Genomic DNA, 23727 nt, shown 5'->3' on the forward strand with positions numbered 1-23727 from the left:
GAAAATTAAATCTACATTTTACTCAACTGCGTTACCCACTCCAATCAGCAGATGGCGGTCTGGGAATTTAAGGTAATGCTGTTAGTGTGACGTATAATGTAGTGGACGGAACTCTTCTTTCAATAGCAACAACAGTTAATCAGACACCATGGTAGCTTGCTAGACAAAATAGCCGAACCAATAAAGCGCTTGAGACGCTTTAGTGTATATTAGCCACTGCGTTTTAAACCCACTCCTGTCGTCTAGTTAGTTATCCGATTTAATTTCATATTTACGATGTTATTAGTCAGCTAGCGGGCTGATTACGTTATCACTAGCCTAGCTAACATCCCCGACCATGAGTTCACGAAGCTACTCTCCTCCTGCTAAAGAAGCTGTCGTCAAAGAAGAGGAGGAAGAGGAGGATGTCACTATACAAAAACAAGTAGAGGGTGAAGCTGTTACAGTGAAAGAAGAAGAGAAAGACGTTTCAGTGAAAGAAGAGGAAGACGCGTTCAGAGTGAAAGAGGAGGAGGAAGTTACAGTTAAAGAAGAGGAGGAAGAGACAGAGGAAGATGCAGGCGTGGAGGAGGAGGAGGGGGGGATGACTGTCACATTGAAAAAGGAGGAGGAAATTGGATATCTGGGTCCGGTTTCCCAAAGCCATATTAAGGCATCCAATGGTTCTAACGATGAACTTAGCCGTAAGATGGTTTTGGGAAACCGTTCCCTGATTAACACTAGTAAGTACTGTCTTAAAAACAGAGGCACAAACTCTGCAGTTGTTGAACTGATGTGTGGTGTTAAAGGGGAAATCCGCCATTGCCTCATCCCTATTTGGACTTTTCAATTATTCAGACCCATTGACTTTCCCCTCATTTTGTTATGTTACAGCCTTATTCTAAAACGGTTTAAATATATATTTTTTTCCATCATCAATCTACACACAATTACAAAACAAAAACAGATTTTTTGACAGTTTTGCAATTTTGTAAAAAACAACTGAAATCACATTTAATAAGTATTCAGACCCTTTTCTCAGTACTTTGTTGAAGCACCTATTGCAGCGATTACAGCCTTGAGACTTCTTGGGTATGACACTACAAGCTTGGCACACTTTGGGGACTGTCTCCCATTGTTCTCTGCATAGAAAAAAGTATTCAGAGTCTTGTCCCGGAGCCACTCCTGCGTTGTCTTGGCTGTGTGCTTAGAGTCGTTGTCCTGTTGGAAGGTGAACCTTCCCCCCAGTCTGAGGTCCTGAGTGGCCTGGAGCAGGTTTTCATCAAGGATCTCTCTGTACTTTGCTCTGTTCATCTTTCCCTCAATCCTGACTAGTCCTCCAGTCCCTGCCGCCGTAGGGATGGTGCCAGGTTTCCTCCAGACGTGATGCTTGGCATTCAGGCCAAAGAGTTCAATCTAGGTTTCAACAGACCAGAGAATCTTGTTTTTCATGGTCTGAGAGTCACGAAACAGGATACACCTGATCTCAATTTAGAGTCTCATAGTCTGAATACTTATTCATGTTTTTTATTTTAATAAATGTGCAAAAAAAAAGGTTTTCATATTATCATTATAGTGTATTGTGTGTAGATTAATGAGGAAAACATTTAATTTAATCATTTTTAGAATAAGGCTGTAACAAAATGTGGAAAAAGTGAAGGGGTCTGAATACTTTCCAAATGCACTGTATAGCCATTGATTCTTGAAGAATATAACACATGCCTCATGAGCTTAGTTAAACTGTTGTACCCCATCAGAACCCCAAATAAGCTTTTTTTTACTCCAATGTTTAGAAACAATGTAAATCAACACTGTATAGCCTCAACATGGTTAAAACTATAATGGTGATATCATGGGTGGTCAGTCCTTGCATCCGTAGGTCTGTCTATGAATTTGAGACTAGTTACATTTCTCCAGACCCATCATCATCTTATTACCAAAACAGTGGTGGAATTACTGCTTTGTTATTGTTTCAACTGCAGATTGGTTGGTTGATGTGGCTTTTTTAAAAGGGCAAACTAGGATTTATACAGCAACAAAATGGCAGCCCTGAGACTTGGTTTGGTAAACAGCTGGGGGATGGGGGCTGGAGAAATGTAACCACTCTCAAATTCATAGAGAAAGCTATTGTAGCAACCTTGTCAAGAAGTTAAGACATCTTGGCATAAGTTTTTTTAAATGTTTTTTATTTTACCTTTATTTAACCAGAACAAGTTCTCATTTACAACTGTGACCTGGCCAAGATAAAGCAAAGCAGTGTGACAGACAACAACAGAGAGTTACACATGGAATAACATGGAATAAACAAGCCAATAACACAATAAACAAGTCAATGACACAGTAGAAAAAAATAAAGTCTATATACAGTGTGTGCAAAAGGCGTGAGGAGGTAGGCAATAAATAGGCCATAGTAGCGAAGAATTACAATTTAGCAGATTAACACTGGAGTGGTAAATGAGCAGATGATGATGTGCAAGTAGAGATACTGGTGTGCAAAGGAGCAGAAAAGTTAATAAAAACAGTATGGGGATGAGGTAGGTAGATTGGGTGGGCTATTTACAGATGGACTATGTACAGCTGCAGCGATAGCTGATGTTTAAAGTTGGTGAGGGAAATATAAGTCTCCAGCTTCAGCAATTTTTGCAATTGGTTCCAGTCATTGGCAGCAACTGGAAGGAAAGGCAGCAAAATGAGGTGTTGGCTTTGGGGATGATCAGTGAGATATACCTGCTGGAATGTGTGCTACGGGTGGGTGTTATCGTGACCAGTGAGCTGAGATAAGGCGGAGCTTTACCTAGCATAGACTTATAGATGACCTGGAGCCAGTGGGTCTGGCGACATATGTAGCAAGTGCCAGCTGACTACAGCATACAGGTCGCAGTGGTGGGTGGTATAAAGTGATTTGGTAACAAAACGGATGGCACTGTGATAGACTGCATCCAGTTTGCTGAGTAGAGTATTGGAAGCTATTTTGTAGATGACTTCGCCGAAGTCGAAGATCGGTAGGATAGTCAGTTTTACTAGGGTAAGTTTGGCGTCGTGAGTGAAGGAGTGAAATAGAATGCCGATTCTAGATTTGATTTTGGATTGGAGATGTTTAATATGAATCTGGAAGGAGAGTTTACAGTCTACCCAGACACCTAGGTATTTGTAGTTAGAGTTGTCCACATATTCTAGGTCAGAACCGTCCAGGGTGGAGATGCTAGTCGGGCGGGTGCGGGCAGCGACCGGTTGAAAAACATGCATTTGGCTTTACTAGCGTTTAAGAGCAGTTGGAGGCCACAGAAGGAGTGTTGTATGGCATTGAAGCTCATTTGGAGATTAGTTAGCACAGTGTCCAAGGAAGGGCCAGAAGTATACAGAATGGTGTCGTCTGCGTAGAGGTGGATCAGGGAATCACCCGCAGCAAGAGCGACATCATTGATATATACAGAGAAAGAGTCGGCCCGAGAATTGAACCCTGTGGTACCCCCATAGAGACTGCCAGAGCTCCGGACAACAGGCCCTCCGATTTGACACACTGAACTCTGTGTGCAAAGTAGTTGGTGACCCAGGTCGAGGCAGTCATTAGAGAAACCAAGGCTACTGAGTCTGTCGATAAGAATACAGTGATTGACAGAGTCGAAAGCCTTGGCCAGGTCTATGAAGACGGCTGCACAGTACTGTCATAAGCTTGATTGTCACTGGACCCAGGTTTGAGTTCTGCTCAGGGCTACCCCCTGAATTCACTACACTATGAAACAAGGACTGGCCATCCATGATGTCATTACGATAGTTTAACCAGATTGAGGCTATACAGTGCTTGTTTATGAACAGTGGCGTTATACAAGCTTATGTTTTGGTTTCTGATGGGCATAGAGCATACAGGTTGAAACATTTGAGGCATTTATAAGTTATATTCTTCAAGAATCAATGTCTATAATGCCTGACCCCATTTAGTCGACTGGTCGATAGGCTGTTGGTCGACCAACATCTTTTTAGTCGAGCAAATTATATTTGTTTTTTATGGCACAAGACACCTGTCTTGCGCTGTTTCAGTGGACTAATCCATTGCGGAGGCTGTGGGGGTGGCACAGTACAAGAAGGGGTGTGTACACTACATGATTTTGGCCCCGATTTAGCTGTCTGACAAGTTTTTGTGATCGGGACGAAGTCCCCATGTCGTTGCCTACTCGGGGTGTGTGGCCGTCACCGACACTCGTTTAATGTGAGCTGGTCAGAGACACAATCTGAGGGCTACTGATCACATCTTTGAGCAGTCCCAGATGTCCCAATATTTTCAAACATGTTTGATTTTATCTGCACATAATCTGCAATGCTCTTGCAGTGTGAGGTGTGCAATGACATGTTTTGAGAACGGTGATCAGAAATAGCCAATGAGAGCTCACCAGAGAAGAAGCCATGGAGATGATGACGTTGTGTCGACTCCAGCAGGAGAGATGACTACTAGTATGTGTTTGTATTTGCCTTTAACCAAAGCCAGTGGGAAATCGTTACAGCTTTGATGTTCACAAGCAATGTTATTCAAAATGTTTGGTAGATATTTCAACTCTGTAGTGTAAGGGTGAATGTCTGACTGAAAAAGTTTTATGCGGCTGCTTTGAGCCACAGCTTGTTCTAGCTACGTTAACAATCTAATCACATCATCACGTCATTGTTTTAGAGAGAACGTGGTGGCATGGAGAATCCTCACGACCAAGTGAATAATCTTGTAGTATGTGACACCCCGTCTGTGCCAGATGGCCAGTGTGCTCACCACTACACAGACTAGATGAAAGACGGTTATTTCATGTGAGGCTCAGAGTTGTTGTAGTGTCCACCCCGGTATAAGATGCTCAAGGCATGTCTGGGTTTGGCCGGGGTAGGCCGTCATTGTAAACAAGAATTTGTTCTTAACTGACTTGCCTAGTTAAATAAGGCTTGAAAAAAAAAAAAAGATACTCAAGGCATCTCTCTTCCACCAATTGGTGCACATTCACTGTTTCCTAACTTCATTGTTTTCCCTTTGATTGTTACTCCCTTTCTACTGTTCAGATGTTTTCATGAGAAGAAGGCTCAGAGATGTTGTAGTGTCCACCTGCTGCTATAAGATGCTCAAGGCATGTCTCTCTCCAGAAGGTTCCAGAAGAACGCTCTCTCCCACCAATTCGTGCTGTTAGGTTCTAATTTTCTCAGAGTAAATGACTCAACAGACACTAGGAAAAAGCTTAACTAAGTTAAATTCTTCCCAGAGTGTCAATACAGCTGTAATTCAGACATCATGTTTCCACCAAATATATATACTCCAATTTAGACACTCCTCGTTCTCTCCAATCCAAACATCTTTTATGGTCTGACAGGAAGAAGAAGTGATAGGATAATAAACCATTGTTTCTCCCTTAAGGGGATCTGACCTCAGCACCCTTGATCCAAGTCTCCCCCTCAGCACATTCCACAGCCTAGAGGTCGACCGAATAATCGGAATGGCCAATTAATTAGGGCCGATTTCAAGTTTTCATAACAATCGGTAATCGGTATTTTTGGACACCGATTTGCTGATTTCTTTTTATTGATTTACACCTTTATTTAACTAGGCAAGTCAGTTAAGAACACATTCTTATTTTCAATGACGGCCTACCGGGGAACAGTGGGTTAACTGCCTTGTTCAGGGGCAGAACGACAGATTTTGACCTTGTCAGCTCGGGATTGAATCTTGCAACCTTACGGTTAACTAGTCCAACGCTCTAACCACCTGCTTTACATTGCACTCCACAAGGAGCCTGCCTGTTACGCGAATGCAGTAAGAAGCCAAGGTAAGTTGCTAGCTAGCATTAAACTTATAAAAAACAATCAATCAATCATAATCACTAGTTAACTACACATGGTTGATGATATTACTAGTTTATCTAGCCTGTCCTGCGTTGCATATAATCGATGCGGTGCGCATTCGCGAAAAAGGACTGTCATTGCTCCAACGTGTACCTAACCATAAACATCAATGCCTTTCTTAAAATCAATACACAAGTATATATTTTTAAACCTGCATATTTAGTTAATATTGCCTGCTAACATGAATTTATTTTAACTAGGGAAAATGTGTCACCTCTTGCAAACAGAGTCAGGGTATATGCAGCAGTTTGGGCCGCCTGGCTCGTTGCGAACTGTGTGAAGACTATTTCTTCCTAACAAAGACAGCCAACTTCGCCAAACGGGGGATGATTTAACAAAAGCGCATTTGCGAAAAAAGCACAATCGTTGCACGACTGTACCTAACCATAAACATCAATGCCTTTCTTAAAATCAATACACAGAAGTATATATTTTTAAACCTGCATATTTAGCTAAAAGAAATCCAGGTTAGCAGGCAATATTAACCAGGTGAAATTGTGTCACTTCTCTTGCGTTCATTGCACGCAGAGTCAGGGTATATGCAACTGTTTGGGCAGCCTGGCTCGTTGCGAACTAATTTGCCAGAATGTTACGTAATTATGACATAACATTGAAGGTTGTGCAATGTAACAGGAATATTTAGACTTAGGGATGCCACCCGTTAGATAAAATACGGAACGGTTCCGTATTTCACTGAAAGAAAAAACGTTTCGTTTTCGAGATGATAGTTTCCAGATTCTACCATATTAATGACCTAAGGCTCGTATTTCTGTGTGTTTATTATATTATAATTAAGTCTATGATTTGATAGAGCAGTCTGACTGAGCGGTGGTAGGCACCGGCAGGCTCGTAAGCATTTTTTTTTGCCAGCAGCTCTTCGCAATGCTTCAAGCATTGCGCTGTTTATGACTTCAAGCCTATCAACTCCCAAGATTAGGCTGGTGTAACCGATGTGAAATGGCTAGCTAGTTAGCGGGGTGCGGGCTAATAGCGTTTCAAACGTCACTCGCTCTGAGACTTGGAGTAGTTGTTCCACTTGCTCTGCATGGGTAATGCTGCTTCAAGGGTGGCTGTTGTCGATGTGTTCCTGGTTTGAGCCCAGGTAGGGGCAAGGAGAGGGACGGAATCTATACTGTTACACTGGCAATACTAAAGTGCCTATAAGAACATCCAATAGTCAAAAGTATATGAAATACAAATCGTATAGAGAGAAATAGTCCTATAATTCCTATAATAACTACAACCTAAAACTTCTTACCTGGGAATATTGAAGACTCATGTTAAAAGGAACCACCAGCTTTCAAATGTTCTCATGTTCTGAGCAAGGAACTTAAACGTTAGCTTTCTTACATGGCACATATTGCACTTTTACTTTCTTCTCCAACACTTTGTTTTTGCATTATTTAAACTAAATTGAACATGTTTCATTATTTATTTGAGGCTAAATTGATTTTATTGATGTATTATATTAAGTTAAAATAAGTGTTCATTCAGTACTGTTGTAATTGTCATTATTACAAATACATGTTTATTTTTTATTTTTTTTTAAGAAATCGGCCGATTAATCAGCACCGGGCCTTTTTGGTCCTCCAATAATCGGTATCGATATCAGCGTTGAAAAATCATAATCGGTCGACCTCTACCACAGCCATCTGGCTCCTACAGATAACCATTAACTTATGAGGTAAAAACCAGTCTCTATCAGTCCTCAGGTACTATACTGCTGAGTATAACAATGTTCCAAGTTTAACTCAGTGTCACGGTTGTTGTAAGGAGAGGGCCAAAACGCAGCAGGGACATGTATACTCATCTTCTTTATTGATGGGAAAAGAAGGAAAAAACCAAACAAACACGTATACAAAAATAACAAAACGATGAACGACAAAATAACAGTCTTGAAGGCAACACAGCAATCCAAGAACAATCTCCCACAAACACTAAACCAAACACATACCCATATATAGGACTCTCAATCAGAGGCAACTAGAAAACACCTGCCTCCAATTGAGAGTCCAACGCCAATAAACTAGACATAGAAATACAAAAGACTAGAGACCACATAGAAATACAAACATAGAACATAACCCCAAAAACCCGGAACTAACTAAACAAACACCCTACTAAATAAATCACCACCCCGAACCACATAAACAAAATATCCTCTGCCACGTCCTGACCAAACTACAATAACAAATAACCCTTATACTGGTCAGGACGTGACACTCAGAATCTAACAGTGCACATTCATTGTTTCCTAACTTTATGGTGTGAATTGTTTGCCCTTTGATTGTTAGTGTCTATCAATTCCCCAATATATATATATATATATATATATATATCACCAGTTCTACATTTACCATTAATTCCCATCATGTATCATCTACAATGTTTGTTTGGTTACGGTAACTTCTGTTAATGCATTCCATATATTATTATTACAGTCTTATTGTTGTGTGGACACGTTGTTTACAGAGCTTATAACCTATGCTACACTGGTGAGAAACATGTTGGTTTATTTCATTCCATTTATTAGTTTTGTCAATTTATTAATTGTCTTTTGTTTGTAGTGCTCCTGTCAATCTAAAATTATTTTTTTCTTCACCTCAAACAGCAAGTAAACAAAGTCTGTTTTTACATCCATTGAGAAAGACAATAGTTCCTTAATGTAGCAGATTGGAAATATATTTCCAGCTCTCTCCCTTTAGATAACCACTCAGCATGATTTAAAAAAATAAACAATCCTCTAATCCAATGGAAACGTCATAAAATAGGCCTACCTGATAACTAATTATCCCTTGGTCTATAGCTGTGTCTGTCTGTCCAGAACTCACTGGGGCAGGAAACTCTGATGGCCCAGAATATTTTATACAAGGTTTGCTAGCGGGACAAACCAAGTTAATACATAGTTGATACAATGTTTCCAGTTCCTTGCAGACAGGCCATGTGTAGCCAATTATATATATATATATATATATATATATATATATATATATATATATATATATATATATATATATATATATATATATATATAATATATCTGCAGGCTGCAATGTTTTTATTTGTTGGCTTTATGGAGGCTATTTTTACATAGTTGGCAATAAAAGTTACTTTTAGATTTGTATAATTTTCATTTATGTAGAATGTAGATTAACCACAGAAAATGATGTTGAGATACAAAGACTATTATAATTATTATTACTATTATAAATTAAATGAAACTGTTCCAGTAAAATGTGAATATGAAAATCCTAACTGGCACCAGATCAGTAGAAATGGTCAGATAAATTGGCACTCCAAATGGAAAAGGCTGCTGACTGCTGGTGGAGTCTATTACTGGAAACTTCAGGAGCATAACGGCAGAATTTCTGAAGAGGTTATTTTCTTCGAGTCATTTGTGTGTCTAAATTTGTAATCATGGTGCTTAAAGCATCAGACAAGCTCAGTAGCCTACATATAGTAGATGTTATTCAACTTGCAGACTTGTTTACGCAGCTGTGCGTTTTGTTGCCGATCTTACTTTGCTACCTGACGGTTTTTTACTTTTTCATTACCGTATATTTTTACTTTTTCCCTCACTCAACTTTTTTCATTCAACTTTTTCACCCCGGAGGTTTTATCTGGACATGGTTCGTCAGGACTTCAAACAGCCGAAGCTAAGTAACATTAACATGATGCCTTCTAATTGCAGTCGTTGTACTTATAATATACAGGAGAACGATCGCCTTACGGCAAGGATAGCTGTGCTGCAAGCCCAGCTTCAGACGCAATCGTTAGGCAAGGGTAATTTCAGTGTAGGGAAGGATGAAACAGCGTCTGTGCCACCAGTAAGTATAGATAGTAACGTTAGTATAAACCCCCTCGCACGGTCCCCGCAGCCGGACAACTTTCTCATGGCTTCTGGAGGGAAACGCTGTAGGAATGCTCAACTGGTGTCGCTTATTCAGCCGACAGAAACTTTCAACCGGTTCTCCCCATTAACCGAGTCGGAGTCGGAGGCCGAGACTTCTCTGGTCTCTACTCCTCCCGTTGTGGGGTCTGAGACGCCGACGGCTCCCACCATTAGCTCTGACAAATTGAAAACCCTAGTCATTGGCGACTCCATTACCCGCAGTATTAGACTTAAAACTAATCACCCAGCGATCATACACTGTTTACCAGGGGGCAGGGCTACCGACGTTAAGGCTAATCTAAAGACGGTGCTGGTTAAAGCTAAAACTGGCGAGAGTATAGAGATATTGTTATCCACGTTGGCACCAACGATGTTAGGATGAAACAGTCAGAGGTCACCAAGCGCAACATAGCTTCAGCGTGTAAATCAGCTAGAAAGATGTGTCGGCATCGATTAATTGTCTCTGGCCCCCTCCCAGTTAGGGGGAGTGATGAGCTCTACAGCAGTCTCACAACTCAATCGCTGGTTGAAAACTGTTTTCTGCCCCTCCCAAAAGATAGAATTTGTAGATAATTGGCCCTCTTTCTGGGACTCACCCACAAACAGGACCAAGCCTGGCCTGTTGAGGAGTGACGGACTCCATCCTAGCTGGAGGGGTGCTCTCATCTTATCTACGAACATAGACAGGGCTCTAACTCCTCTAGCTCCACAATGAAATAGGGTGCAGGCCAGGCAGCAGGCTGTTAGCCAGCCTGCCAGCTTAGTGGAGTCTGCCACTAGCACAGTCAGCGTAGTCAGCTTAGCTTTCCCCATTGAGACCGTGTCTGTGCCTCGATCTAGGTTGGGCAAAATTAAAAATGGCGGTGTTCGCTTTAGCAATCTCACTAGTATAAAGACCTCCTCCATTCCTGCCATTATTGAAAGAGATTGTGATACCTCACATCTCAAAATTGGGTTACTTAATGTTAGATCCCTCACTTCCAAGGCAGTTATAGTCAATGGACTAATCACTGATAATAATCTTGATGTGATTGGCCTGACTGAAACATGGCTTAAGCCTGATGAATTTACTGTGTTAAATGAGGCCTCACCCCCTGGTTACACTAGTGACCATACCCCCCGTGCATCCGGCAAAGGCGGAGGTGTTGCTAACATTTACGATAGCAAATTTCAATTTACAAAAAAAAAAACAATGACGTTTTCGTCTTTTGAGCTTCTAGTCATGAAATCTATGCAGCCTACTCACTCACTTTTTATAGCTACTGTTTACAGGCCTCCTGGGCCATATGCAGTGTTCCTCACTGAGTTCCCTGAATTCCTATCGGATCTTGTAGTCATAGCAGATAATATTCTAATTTTTGGTGACTTTAACATTCACATGGAAAAGTCCACAGACCCACTCCAAAAGGCTTTCGGAGCCATCATCGACTCAGTGGGTTTTGTCCAACATGTCTCTGGACCTACTCACTGCCACAGTCATACTCTGGACCTAGTTTTGTCCCATGGAATAAATGTTGTGGATCTTAATGTTTTTCCTCATAATCCTGGACTATCGGACCACCATTTTATTACGTTTGCAATTGCAACAAATAATCTGCTCAGACCCCAACCAAGGAGCATTAAAAGTCATGCTATAAATTCTCAGACAACCCAAAGATTCCTTGATGCCCTTCCAGACTGCCTCTGCCTACCCAAGGACGTCAGAGGACAAAAATCAGTTAACCACCTAACCGAGGAACTCAATTTAACCTTGCGCAATACCCTAGATGCAGTTGCACCCCTAAAAACTAAAAACATCTGTCATAAGAAACTAGCTCCCTGGTATACAGAAAATACACGAGCTCTGAAGCAAGCTTCCAGAAAATTGGAACGGAAATGGCGCCACACCAAACTGGAAGTCTTCCGACTAGCTTGGAAAGACAGTACCGTGCAGTATCGAAGAGTCCTCACTGCTGCTCGATCATCCTATTTTTCCAACTTAATTGAGGAAAATAAGAACAATCCGAAATTTCTTTTTGATACTGTCGCAAAGCTAACTAAAAAGCAGCCTTCGCAAATGGAGGATGGCTTTCACTTCAGCAGTAATACATTTATGAACTTCTTTGAGGAAAAGATCATGATCATTAGAAAGCAAATTACAGACTCCTCTTTAAATCTGGGTATTCCTCCAAAGCTCCATTGTCCTGAGTCTACACAACTCTGCCAGGACCTAGGATCAAGGGAGATACTAAAGTGTTTTAGTACTATATCTCTTGACACAATGATGAAAATAATCATGGCCTCCAAACCCTCAAGCTGCATACTGGACCCTATTCCAACTAAACTACTGAAAGAGCTGCTTCCTGTGCTTGGCCCTCCTATGTTGAACATAATAAACGGCTCTCTATCCACCGGATGTGTACCAAGCTCACTAAAAGTGGCAGTAATAAAGCCTCTCTTGAAAAAGCCGAATCTTGATCCAGAAATTATAAAAAACTATCGGCCTATATCGAATCTTCCATTCCTCTCAAAAATTTTAGAAAAAGCTGTTGCACAGCAACTCACTGCCTTCCTGAAGACAAACAATGTATACGAAACGCTTCAGTCTGGTTTTAGACCCCATCATAGCACTGAGACTGCACTTGTGAAGGTGGTAAATGACCTTTTAATGACGTCAGACCGAGGCTCTGCATCTGTCCTCGTGCACCTAGATCTTAGTGCCGCTTTTGATACCATCGATCACCACATTCTTTTGGAGAGATTGGAAACCCAAATTGGTCTACATGGACAAGTTCTGGCCTGGTTTAGATCTTATCTGTCGGAAAGATATCAGTTTGTCTCTGTGAATGGTTTGTCCTCTGACAAATCAATTGTAAATTTCAGTGTTCCTCAAGGTTCCGTTTTAGGACCACTATTGTTTTCACTATATATTTTACCTCTTGGGGATGTCATTCGAAAACATAATGTTAAATTTCACTGCTATGTGGACGACACACAGCTGTACATTTCAATGAAACATGGTGAAGCCCCAAAATTGCCCTCGCTAGAACATTTACATTTACATTTAAGTCATTTAGCAGACGCTCTTATCCAGAGCGACTTACAAATTGGTGCATTCACCTTATAATATCCAGTGGAACAACCACTTTACAATAGTGCATCTAAATCTTTTAAGGGGGGGTTAGAAGGATTACTTTATCCTATCCCAGGTATTCCTTAAAGAGGTGGGGTTTCAGGTGTCTCCGGAAGGTGGTGATTGACTCCGCTGTCCTGGCGTCGTGAGGGAGCTTGTTCCACCATTGGGGTGCCAGAGCAGCGAACAGTTTTGACTGGGCTGAGCGGGAACTGTGCTTCCTCAGAGGTAGGGAGGCGAGCAGGCCAGAGGTGGATGAACGGAGTGCCCTTGTTTGGGTGTAGGGCCTGATCAGAGCCTGAAGGTACGGAGGTGCCGTTCCCCTCACAGCTCCGTAGGCAAGCACCATGGTCTTGTAGCGGATGCGAGCTTCGACTGGAAGCCAGTGGAGAGAGCGGAGGAGCGGGGTGACGTGAGAGAACTTGGGAAGGTTGAACACCAGACGGGCTGCGGCGTTCTGGATGAGTTGTAGGGGTTTAATGGCACAGGCAGGGAGCCCAGCCAACAGCGAGTTGCAATAATCCAGACGGGAGATGACAAGTGCCTGGATTAGGACCTGCGCCGCTTCCTGTGTGAGGCAGGGTCGTACTCTGCGAATGTTGTAGAGCATGAACCTACAGGATCGGGTCACCGCCTTGATGTTGGTGGAGAACGACAGGGTGTTGTCCAGGGTCACGCCAAGGCTCTTAGCACTCTGGGAGGAGGACACAAGGGAGTTGTCAACCGTGATGGCGAGATCATGGAACGGGCAGTCCTTCCCCGGGAGGAAGAGCAGCTCCGTCTTGCCGAGGTTCAGCTTGAGGTGGTGATCCGTCATCCACACTGATATGTCTGCCAGACATGCAGAGATGCGATTCGCCACCTGGTTGTCAGAAGGGGGAAAGGAGAAGATTAATTGTGTGTCATCTGCATAGCAATGATATGAGAGACCATGTGAGGATATGACAGAGCCAAGTGACTTGGTGTACAGCGAGAATAGGAGTGGGCCAAGAACAGAGCCCTGGGGGACACCAGTGGTGAGAGCACGTGGTGCGGAGACAGATTCTCGCCACGCCACCTGGTAGGAGCGACCTGTCAGGTAGGACGCAATCCAAGCATGGGCCGCGCCGGAGATGCCCAGCTCGGAGAGGGTGGAGAGGAGGATCTGATGGTTCACGGTATCAAAGGCAGCAGATAGGTCAAGAAGGATGAGAGCAGAGGAGAGAGAGTTAGCTTTAGCAGTGCGGAGAGCCTCCATGACACAGAGAAGAGCAGTCTCAGTTGAATGCCCAGTCTTGAAACCTGACTGATTAGGATCAAGAAGGTCATTCTGAGAGAGATAGCAAGAGAGCTGGCCAAGGACGGCACGTTCAAGAGTTTTGGAGAGAAAGGAAAGAAGGGATACTGGTCTGTAGTTGTTGACATCGGAGGGATCGAGTGTAGGTTTTTTCAGAAGGGGTGCAACTCTCGCTCTCTTGAAGATGGAAGGGACGTAGCCAGCGGTCAAGGATGAGTTGATGAGCGAGGTGAGGTAGGGGAGAAGGTCTCCGGAAATGGTCTGGAGAAGAGAGGAGGGGATAGGGTCAAGTGGGCAGGTTGTTGGGCGGCCGGCCGTCACAAGACGCGATATTTCATCTGGAGAGAGAGGGGAGAAAGAGGTCAAAGCACAGGGTAGGGCAGTGTGAGCAGGACCAGCAGTGTCGTTTGACTTAGCAAACGAGGATCGGATGTCGTCAACCTTCTTTTCAAAATGGTTGACGAAGTCATCCGCAGAGAGGGATGAGGGGGGGGGGGGGGGGGGGGGAGGATTCAGGAGGGAGGAGAAGGTAGCAAAGAGCTTCCTAGGGTTAGAGGCAGATGCTTGGAGTTTAGAGTGGTAGAAAGTGGCTTTAGCAGCAGAGACAGAAGAGGAAAATGTAGAGAGGAGGGAGTGAAAGGATGCCAGGTCCGCAGGGAGGCGAGTTTTCCTCCATTTCCGCTCGGCTGCCCGGAGCCCTGTTCTGTGAGCTCGCAGTGAGTCGTCGAGCCACGGAGCAGGAGGGGAGGACCGAGCCGGCCTGGAGGATAGGGGACAGAGGAAATCAAAGGATGCAGAGAGGGAGGAGAGGAGGGTTGAGGAGGCAGAATCAGGAGATAGGTTGGAGAAGGTTTGAGCAGAGGGAAGAGATGATAGGATGGAAGAGGAGAGAGTAGCGGGAGAGAGAGAGCGAAGGTTGGGACGGCGCAATACCATCCGAGTAGGGGCAGAGTGAGAAGTGTTGGATGAGAGCGAGAGGGAAAAGGATACAAGGTAGTGGTCGGAGACTTGGAGGGGAGTTGCAATGAGATTAGTGGAAGAACAGCATCTAGTAAAGATGAGGTCAAGCGTATTGCCTGCCTTGTGAGTAGGGGGGGAAGGTGAGAGGGTGAGGTCGAAAGAGGAGAGGAGTGGAAAGAAGGAGGCAGAGAGGAATGAGTCGAAGGTAGACGTGGGGAGGTTAAAGTCACCCAGAACTGTGAGAGGTGAGCCATCCTCAGGAAAGGAACTTATCAAGGCGTCAAGCTCATTGATGAACTCTCCAAGGGAACCTGGAGGGCGATAAATGATAAGGATGTTAAGCTTGAAAGGGCTGGTAACTGTGACAGCATGGAATTCAAATGAGGAGATAGACAGATGGGTCAGGGGAGAAAGAGAGAATGTCCACTTGGGAGAGATGAGGATTCCAGTGCCACCACCCCGCTGGCTCGACGCTCTAGGGGTATGCGAGAACACGTAGTCAGACGAGGAGAGAGCAGTAGGAGTAGCAGTGTTATCTGTGGTAATCCATGTTTCCGTCAGCGCCAGGAAGTCTAGGGACTGGAGGGTAGCATAGGCTGAGATGAACTCAGCCTTGTTGGCCGCAGACCGGCAGTTCCAGAGGCTGCCGGAGACCTGGAACTCCACGTGGGTCGTGCGCGCTGGGACCACCAGGTTAGAGTGGCAGCGGCCACGCGGTGTGGAGCGTTTGTATGGCCTGTGCAGAGGAGAGAGAACAGGGATAGACAGACACATAGTAGACAAGCTACAGAAGAGGCTACGCTAATGCAAAGGAGATTGGAATGACAAGTGGACTACACGTCTCGAATGTTCAGGAAGTTAAGCTTACGTTGCAAAAATCTTATTGACTAAAATGATACAGTACTGCTGGCTGGTGGAGTAGGCTAGCTAGCAGTGGCTGCGTTGTTGACTTTGAACGTGTAGCTGGCTAGGTAACCTCGATAGTTTCAGTACTACACCTTGTCATGATACAAAGCAACTTTGTAGCTAGCTAGCTAACATAACACTAATCAAGACGTTCCTTGTAATGTATTTAGTTTCTACAATGCTGCTCGTCGGTAATAGTTGGCTGGGTTAGGAAAAATGGCGTGGCGGGGGACGGAAATAGCTGGCTAGCTAACCTCGATGGCTGGCTAGCTAACAATTATCAAGCTATGACAAAGACAACTAAGTAGCTAGCTAGGTAACACTGCACTAGTCAAATCGTTCCGTTGTAAAGTATTAGTATCTACAGCGCTGCTAGTCGGTAACGGTTGGCTAGCTGGCAGTGGGTTAATGATGACTACGTGTGTTGACTAAGTCTGGCGCCGCGTCGCGGCTGGCTAGCTCACCTCGATAATTACTCAAACTCAAACTACACAATTATCTTAGATACAGAGACAGCAAAGACAACTATGTAGCTGGCTAACTAACACTAACACCACACTAATCAAGTCGTTACGTTGTAATGTAATAGTTTCTGCAGTGCTGCTAGTCGGTAGAAGTTGGCTAGAAGTTGGCTAGCTAGCAGTGATGACTAGCTAGCTAGCAGCTAGCAGTGTTGACTACGTTAGGAGGACGAAGATAGCTAGCCTCGATAATTACTCAATTACTCTAAACTACACAATTATCTTTGATACAAAGACGGCTATGTAGCTAGCTAAGAAGAATTGCTCAGATCAAACAAATCAAGCCGTTGTAATGTAGTGAAGTGTAATATTACCTGTGGAGTGAAGCGTGGTGCGACTGCTCGCTCCAAACACTAACACAGTCATGAGAGGAGTATGTAGCTGATTAACCCCACAGGCTTTAGTATCCAGGTGAAACTACAGCCACAAGCTTTGAAGCCTGTGTTTCAGACATAAAGAAGTGGATGGCTGCAAAATTTCTACTTTTAAACTCGGACAAAACAGAGATGCTTGTTCTAGGTCCCAAGAAACAAAGAGATCTTCTGTTGAATCTGACAATTAATCTGGATGGTTGTACAGTCGTCTCAAATAAAACTGTGAAGGACCTCGGCGTTACTCTGGACCCTGATCTCTCTTTTGAAGAACATATCAAGACTGTTTCAAGGACAGCTTTTTTCCATCTACGTAACATTGCAAAAATCTGAAACTTTCTGTCCAAAAATGACGCAGAAAAATTTATCCATGCTTTTGTTACTTCTAGGCTGGACTACTGCAATGCTCTACTTTCCGGCTACCCGGATAAAGCACTAAATAAACTTCAGTTAGTGCTAAATACGGCTGCTAGAATCCTGACTAGAACCAAAAAATTTGATCATATTACTCCAGTGCTAGCCTCCCTACACTGGCTTCCTGTTAAGGCAAGGGCTGATTTCAAGGTTTTACTGCTAACCTACAAAGCATTACATGGGCTTGCTCCTACCTATCTTTCTGATTTGGTCCTGCCGTACATACCTACACGTACGCTACGGTCACAAGACGCAGGCCTCCTAATTGTCCCTAGAATTTCTAAGCAAACGGCTGGAGGTAGGGCTTTCTCCTATAGAGCTCCATTTTTATGGAATGGTCTGCCTACCAATGTGAGAGACGCAGACTCAGTCTCAACCTTTAAGTCTTTACTGAAGACTTATCTCTTCAGTAGGTCCTATGATTAAGTATAGTCTGGCCCAGGAGTGTGAAGGTGAACGGAAAGGCTGGAGCAACGAACCGCCCTTGCTGTCTCTGCCTTGCCGGTTCCCCTCTTTCCACTGGGATTCTCTGCCTCTAACCCTTTTACAGGGGCTGAGTCACTGGCTTACTGGTGTTCTTCCATGCCGTCCATGGGAGGGGTGCGTCACTTGAGTGGGTTGAGTCACTGACGTGGTCTTCCTGTCTGGGTTGGCGCCCCCCCTTGGGTTGTGCCATGGCGGAGATCGTTGTGGGCTATACTCGGCCTTGTCTTAGGATGGTAAGTTGGTGGTTGGAGACATCCCTCTAGTGGTGTGGGGGCTGTGCTTTGGCAAAGTGGGTGGCGTTATGGGTCCTACAGTAGGTCTATGTTATTGTTAGGTGAAGTTATGGGTCCTGCAGTAGGTCTATGTTGTTGTTAGGTGAAGTTATGGGTCCTACAGTAGGTCTATGTTGTTGTTAGGTGAAGTTATGGGTCCTACAGTAGGTCTATGTTATTGTTAGGTGGAGTTATGGGTCCTACAGTAGGTCTATGTTATTGTTAGGTGAAGTTATGGGTCCTACAGTAGGTCTATGTTGTTGTTAGGTGAAGTTATGGGTCCTACAGTAGGTCTATGTTGTTGTTAGGTGAAGTTATGGGTCCTACAGTAGGTCTATGTTATTGTTAGGTGGAGTTATGGGTCCTACAGTAGGTCTATGTTGTTGTTAGGTGAAGTTATGGGTCCTACAGTAGGTCTATGTTGTTGTTAGGCAGAGTTATGGGTCTTACAGTAGGTCTATGTTATTGTTAGGTGAAGTTATGGGTCCTGCAGTAGGTCTATGTTGTTGTTGTTAGGTGAAGTTATGGGTCCTACAGTAGGTCTATGTTGTTGTTAGGTGAAGTTATGGGTCCTACATGTTATTTTTTTTCACACTTACCTATTGGTGTGTAGCCCTAACATTCCAAGGCATTTGTGGACATTCTATAGCAATAGAGTGGGAAAGCTGCTGTGTGTTTGGAGAATTAATAGACTCTGCAGTAAATACAACCTGATAAAACATCTCTCTCGTCTACACATTCCGATGCGCAATAGCCAATCAGAGCCACAGTAGACCTTAAAACAAACAAGCCATTTGCACATAGGCCTGCCATCATTTACTTAGAACTGGACTGTGTGTTTACAGGCAGTTGGGCCTGCCATCATTCACTTAGAACTGGACTGTGTGTTTACAGGCAGTTGGGCCTGACATCATTCACTTTGAACTGGACTGTGTGTTTACAGGCAGTTGGGCCTGACATCATTCACTTTGAACTGGACTGTGTGTTTACAGGCAGTTGGGCCTGACATCATTCACTTTGAACTGGACTGTGTGTTTACAGGCAGTTGGGCCTGACATCATTCACTTTGAACTGGACTGTGTGTTTACAGGCAGTTGGGCCTGACATCATTCACTTTGACCTGGACTGTGTGTTTACAGGCAGTTGGGCCTGACATCATTAACTTAGAACTGGACTGTGTGTTTACAGGCAGTTGGGCCTGACATCATTCACTTAGAACTGGACTGTGTGTTTACAGGCAGTTGGGCCTGACATCATTCACTTAGAACTGGACTGTGTGTTTACAGGCAGTTGGGCCTGACATCATTCACTTAGAACTGGACTGTGTGTTCACCATCTGGGACCATTCAACAGCCTAGATTTACCAGGTTATTACTTCTAAACAAAAATAATTTTGGGCTTCTCATAGGCTTACAATTGTTGTTTTTATTGTTGCTTGAACAGTCGCTAAGATAATATTTGGTTGTGATAGTTGCAAAATACCTATTTTGGACACAGCAGTTGTTAGCTTGAATGCTAATGCTAAGCTGGTAGCAAAGCTAGCCAAAGAGCATTTTACTGGTTGAAGTTGAAGTGTTTTTTAAGTATAAAGCAGTTGAATTGTGAGGATGACACAAACATTTATATTAAGCAGAACATTCAATCCAAAAATAGAGTGAAATGGAGGCTATTTTTGTTGTCATTCTATGAGAACTTCCCTGAGTTTTCCCCCATGGTGGGGAATTCGTGAATAACGACATAGAGCTTAATGTGATTTTCCTTGAGTAGCACTCCTGATCTTGCTCTGATTATGTGTGGTAATATTCAGAATACATTGTGAAAAACCACAAATCTTCGCCCACCATTTTTGCTCCACGCAGATGTACTACATCCATAACTAGCGGTTTCTGCATTAGCAGGGACGATTTTCTCCTTTAGCAGGGAGGAGTTTCTGCAACCAAATTGTGTGCACATCGCGCTCGTACGGCAATTTTATTAAACACAGAAAGGGGCCTATATTGGTGACCAAAAGTCATCTGGCACACTGCTTAGGATTTCAGCAACTTTAAAAACGTATTTCTAGTCTACAATCATCCCCTTTACTACGAAGGTGAAAAAAATGACTAAATATGGCATTGTTGCTCACTTGACTGGTGTTATTAAGACAATTGTCAAATAAGTTTGTACACAACATCATGGGCATCACCTTTTAGCTAAAATAAACAGTGGATTTCTGCTATTGGGGCCTTTAACCTTCTGTCTGACTTTGCTGTTCACACAGGAGAGAGACATGACTATCGTGGATCCTCTGGGGAGCTTCAACAACATCATGAAGCGGACGAGGCAGAGGAAAGTCTCTCCACTTCAGAACTCCTCAAGAAACAGCAGCGGAAATGCACAGGGAAGAAACCTCACTGCTGCTCTGACTGTGGGAAGAGATTCACCTCTTCAACAGACCTCAAAAGACATCAGAGAATCCATACAGGAGAGAAACCTTATAGCTGTGATCAATGTGGGAAGAGTTTTACTGTTTCAAGCAGCCTGAAAACACACCAGAGAATTCACACGGGAGACAAACCTTATAGCTGTGGTCAATGTGGGAAGAGTTTTAATGTTCCAAGCAGCCTGAAAACACACCAGAGAACACACACTGGAGAGAAACCTTATAGCTGTGATCAATGTGGGAAAAGTTTTACTACATCTAGTCAGCTGACTGTACACCAAAGAACACACATAGGAGAGAAATGTTATAGCTGTAATCAATGTGGGAAGAGTTTTGTTTCATCTAGCCGTCTGACTATACACCAGAGAACACACACAGGAGAGAAATCTCATATCTGTGATCAATGTGGGAAGAGTTTTACTACATCTAGTCAGCTAATTATACACCAGAGAACACACACAAGAGAGAAATCTTATAGCTGTGATCAGTGTGGGAAGAGTTTTGTTTCATCAAGCCATCTGACCATACACCAGAGAACACACACCGGAGAGAAGTCTTACCACTGCTCTGACTGTGGAAAGAGTTTTGCTACCTCAGGAAATGTTAAATCACACCAGAAAAAACACACAGGAGAGAAATCTTATAGCTGCAATCAATGTGGGAAGAGTTTTGCTCAGCTATGCAACCTGATAGCACATATGAGAATACACACTGGAGAGAAACCTCACTGCTGCTCTGACTGTGGGAAGACCTTTTCAAAGTTATATACATTACAATCACACCAGAGAATTCACACTGGAGAGAAACCTTATTGCTGCTCTGACTGTGGGAAGACCTTTACAAAATTATATACATTACAATCACACCAGAGAATTCACACTGGAGAGAAACCTTATAGCTGCTCTGACTGTGGGAAGACCTTTTCAAAATCATCTACATTACAATCACACCAGGGAACACACACAGGAGAGAAACCTTATAGCTGTAATCAATGTGGGAAGAGATTTGTTATGTCTAGCCAGCTGACTATTCACCAGAAAACACACACAGGAGAGAAATATTATAGCTGTAATCAATGTGGGAAGACATACTCTGGTAAAAGATCTCTGATTAAACATCAGAAAATACATACATGGAGTTGTTTCATAATATCAATGAAATAATGTCACAATGTAGAATGTTTTAACATTGTAGAAGGAGTATTTTAATGATGTCACAATGTAGAATGTTTTAACATTGTAGTAGCAGTATTTTAATGATGTCACAATGTAGAACCTTAAACATTTGCCCCCTGTTCTATTGATTTCAGCATGATATGGATATTACCCTCATTGGAAAAATACAGGCTCAGAATTGAAAGAATACAATTTATGAGATTTATTCAAAAGTGACCCAAAAAAAGAGATCTGTTACGCTTACCACGTTGGAATCAAAATGCAACACTTCAAAATGTAGCTAGCTGTTTTCTACAAATTGTTCTTCAACCAGTGATGTACACATTATCGACGTTATCCCAGATTATCCCAGATTCCATGTGGTTTTTGAGCTGTTAGTTTTAACAGGATGTGCAACCTCATCTTTCTCCTCTCATGCAATTGATTTCACCGTGATATCAATATGAGTGATGACAAATAAGTGTTTCGTTTCTCTTCGTTCTGGGGACCCCTAAATTTAAATGCATCACTTCAAAATATAACTGACTGTCTTCTGCAGGTTGTCCTCTAACCAGTGAGGTAAAATATATCTCCCATTTACATGTGTTTTATTTAGTTGTGTTAGTTTCAACAGCACGTACAACCTGATTTCCCCCCGTAATCGATTTAGTGCCAGTCGTCAAAACAACAGTGTTTCTGGTGCTTGTGCAGTTTATAAGGTGCTCGTTTATTTAAAAAATATAAGTAATATGACTATTGTGGCAGATGTTTGTGTATATAGCACATTTTATGTTTAGGTTTTCAATTAATCCCAAACTGTTTTTGCATATTGGTTATTGATTTACACACGTTAAAACTGTGTTTTGACATTAGGGATATCCCACCTAGCATCATGTCGTTGAAAATAGACTATGCCTGACGTTCAATATACGTTCTGTTTTAAAAATATATTTTCAGGTCGTTGTTTCAATGACTTGAAAACAACTTAATTTCAACGTACTTGCAGCCTATACACATGGACACAGTATAATAAGTTGGTTTATAATCAATTTGATAAACAATCCTACATCACTCCAGTATTTCTTGACAACATTCAAATGCTAATTGTCTTTATTCCACTACTGAAGAAGCATGACTCAAATCACCTCATATTTCAAACATTCAGCCTGACAAAAGATACATTTTTCTCATAATTAATTCATTAATATAATTATTGCTAATACATATTAACAAATGGGTGTACATTTGGTTTTGATATTTCATCATATTTACATTTCATGTAACATTTAAATAAAGCTTGATTTAATTTGAACATATTGTAAAACAAATTAACCCAATGACTGACCAATCAGACTTTTGCAAAATCAATGCACAAATATGTGCAAAAGCAACACATATCTTGGTCCATCTTAATATGAAAATAGTGCATGGTATGAAAGTTTAGTATCACTTTTCAACCAACCCAGTGCATTTTTGTTGAAAATGAAAATGTTTGAATCAACAATACATCTAATTCATCTACTACTACTGAAAACTGAAACAAACAAATGGATCAACCAGATCAATCCCACTTTTCCAGCCTGCTGAAGGCGTGGTGGAGTGGTAAACACCACCCCTGGCTCTACCAGGGGCTTGAGGTGGTCTCCCACAGCTCTGCTTATGTATGTTCTTTGCGGTAGAGAGAGATATGGTCGAAAACAGCAGGACCCGGACAAGATAGCTTGTCCGGTGAACAGGTCAGGGTTCCATAGCCGCAGGCAGAATGCAGAAACTGGATCAGTAGCACAACAAGGTGGACTGGGGACAGCCAGGAGTCATCAGGCCATGTAGTCCTGAGGCATGGTCCTAGGGCTCAGGTCCTCCGAGAGAGAGAGAGAGATGGGAGAATTAGAGGGAGCATACTTAAGTTCACACAGGACACCAGACAGGAGAATTGTGTGACCTCTCACCTCTCTGGCTGTAGAAGTGTTCTTCCTAACCAGTCCCTCAACAGCTCTCTGACTGAGCTCCACCCTCACTGGGTCTTCAGAGGAGAGGAAGGCTGAGGAGGGATGGAAGGATGAATGGATCAATCAGTCAACAAGTCAGTAATAT

The 23727-nt window shown here is 42.9% G+C and overlaps 1 protein-coding gene across 1 annotated transcript; it reads left to right on the forward strand.

Annotated features, from left to right (window-relative positions):
* Positions 1-119: 119 nt before the first annotated feature.
* On the forward strand, positions 120-22843 carry LOC106595616 (uncharacterized). Its single transcript, XM_082967943.1, has 2 exons — positions 120-722; positions 20318-22843. The coding sequence occupies exons 1-2, from the start codon at positions 338-340 to the stop codon at positions 21640-21642; spliced, it is 1710 nt and encodes a 569-aa protein (XP_082824069.1). The 5' UTR covers positions 120-337; the 3' UTR covers positions 21643-22843.
* The last annotated feature ends 884 nt before the right edge of the window (positions 22844-23727 follow it).

This window comes from Salmo salar, chromosome 02 (genome assembly GCF_965601325.2).
Source record: "Salmo salar chromosome 02, fSalSal1, whole genome shotgun sequence".
NCBI classification, from domain to species: domain Eukaryota; kingdom Metazoa; phylum Chordata; class Actinopteri; order Salmoniformes; family Salmonidae; genus Salmo; species Salmo salar.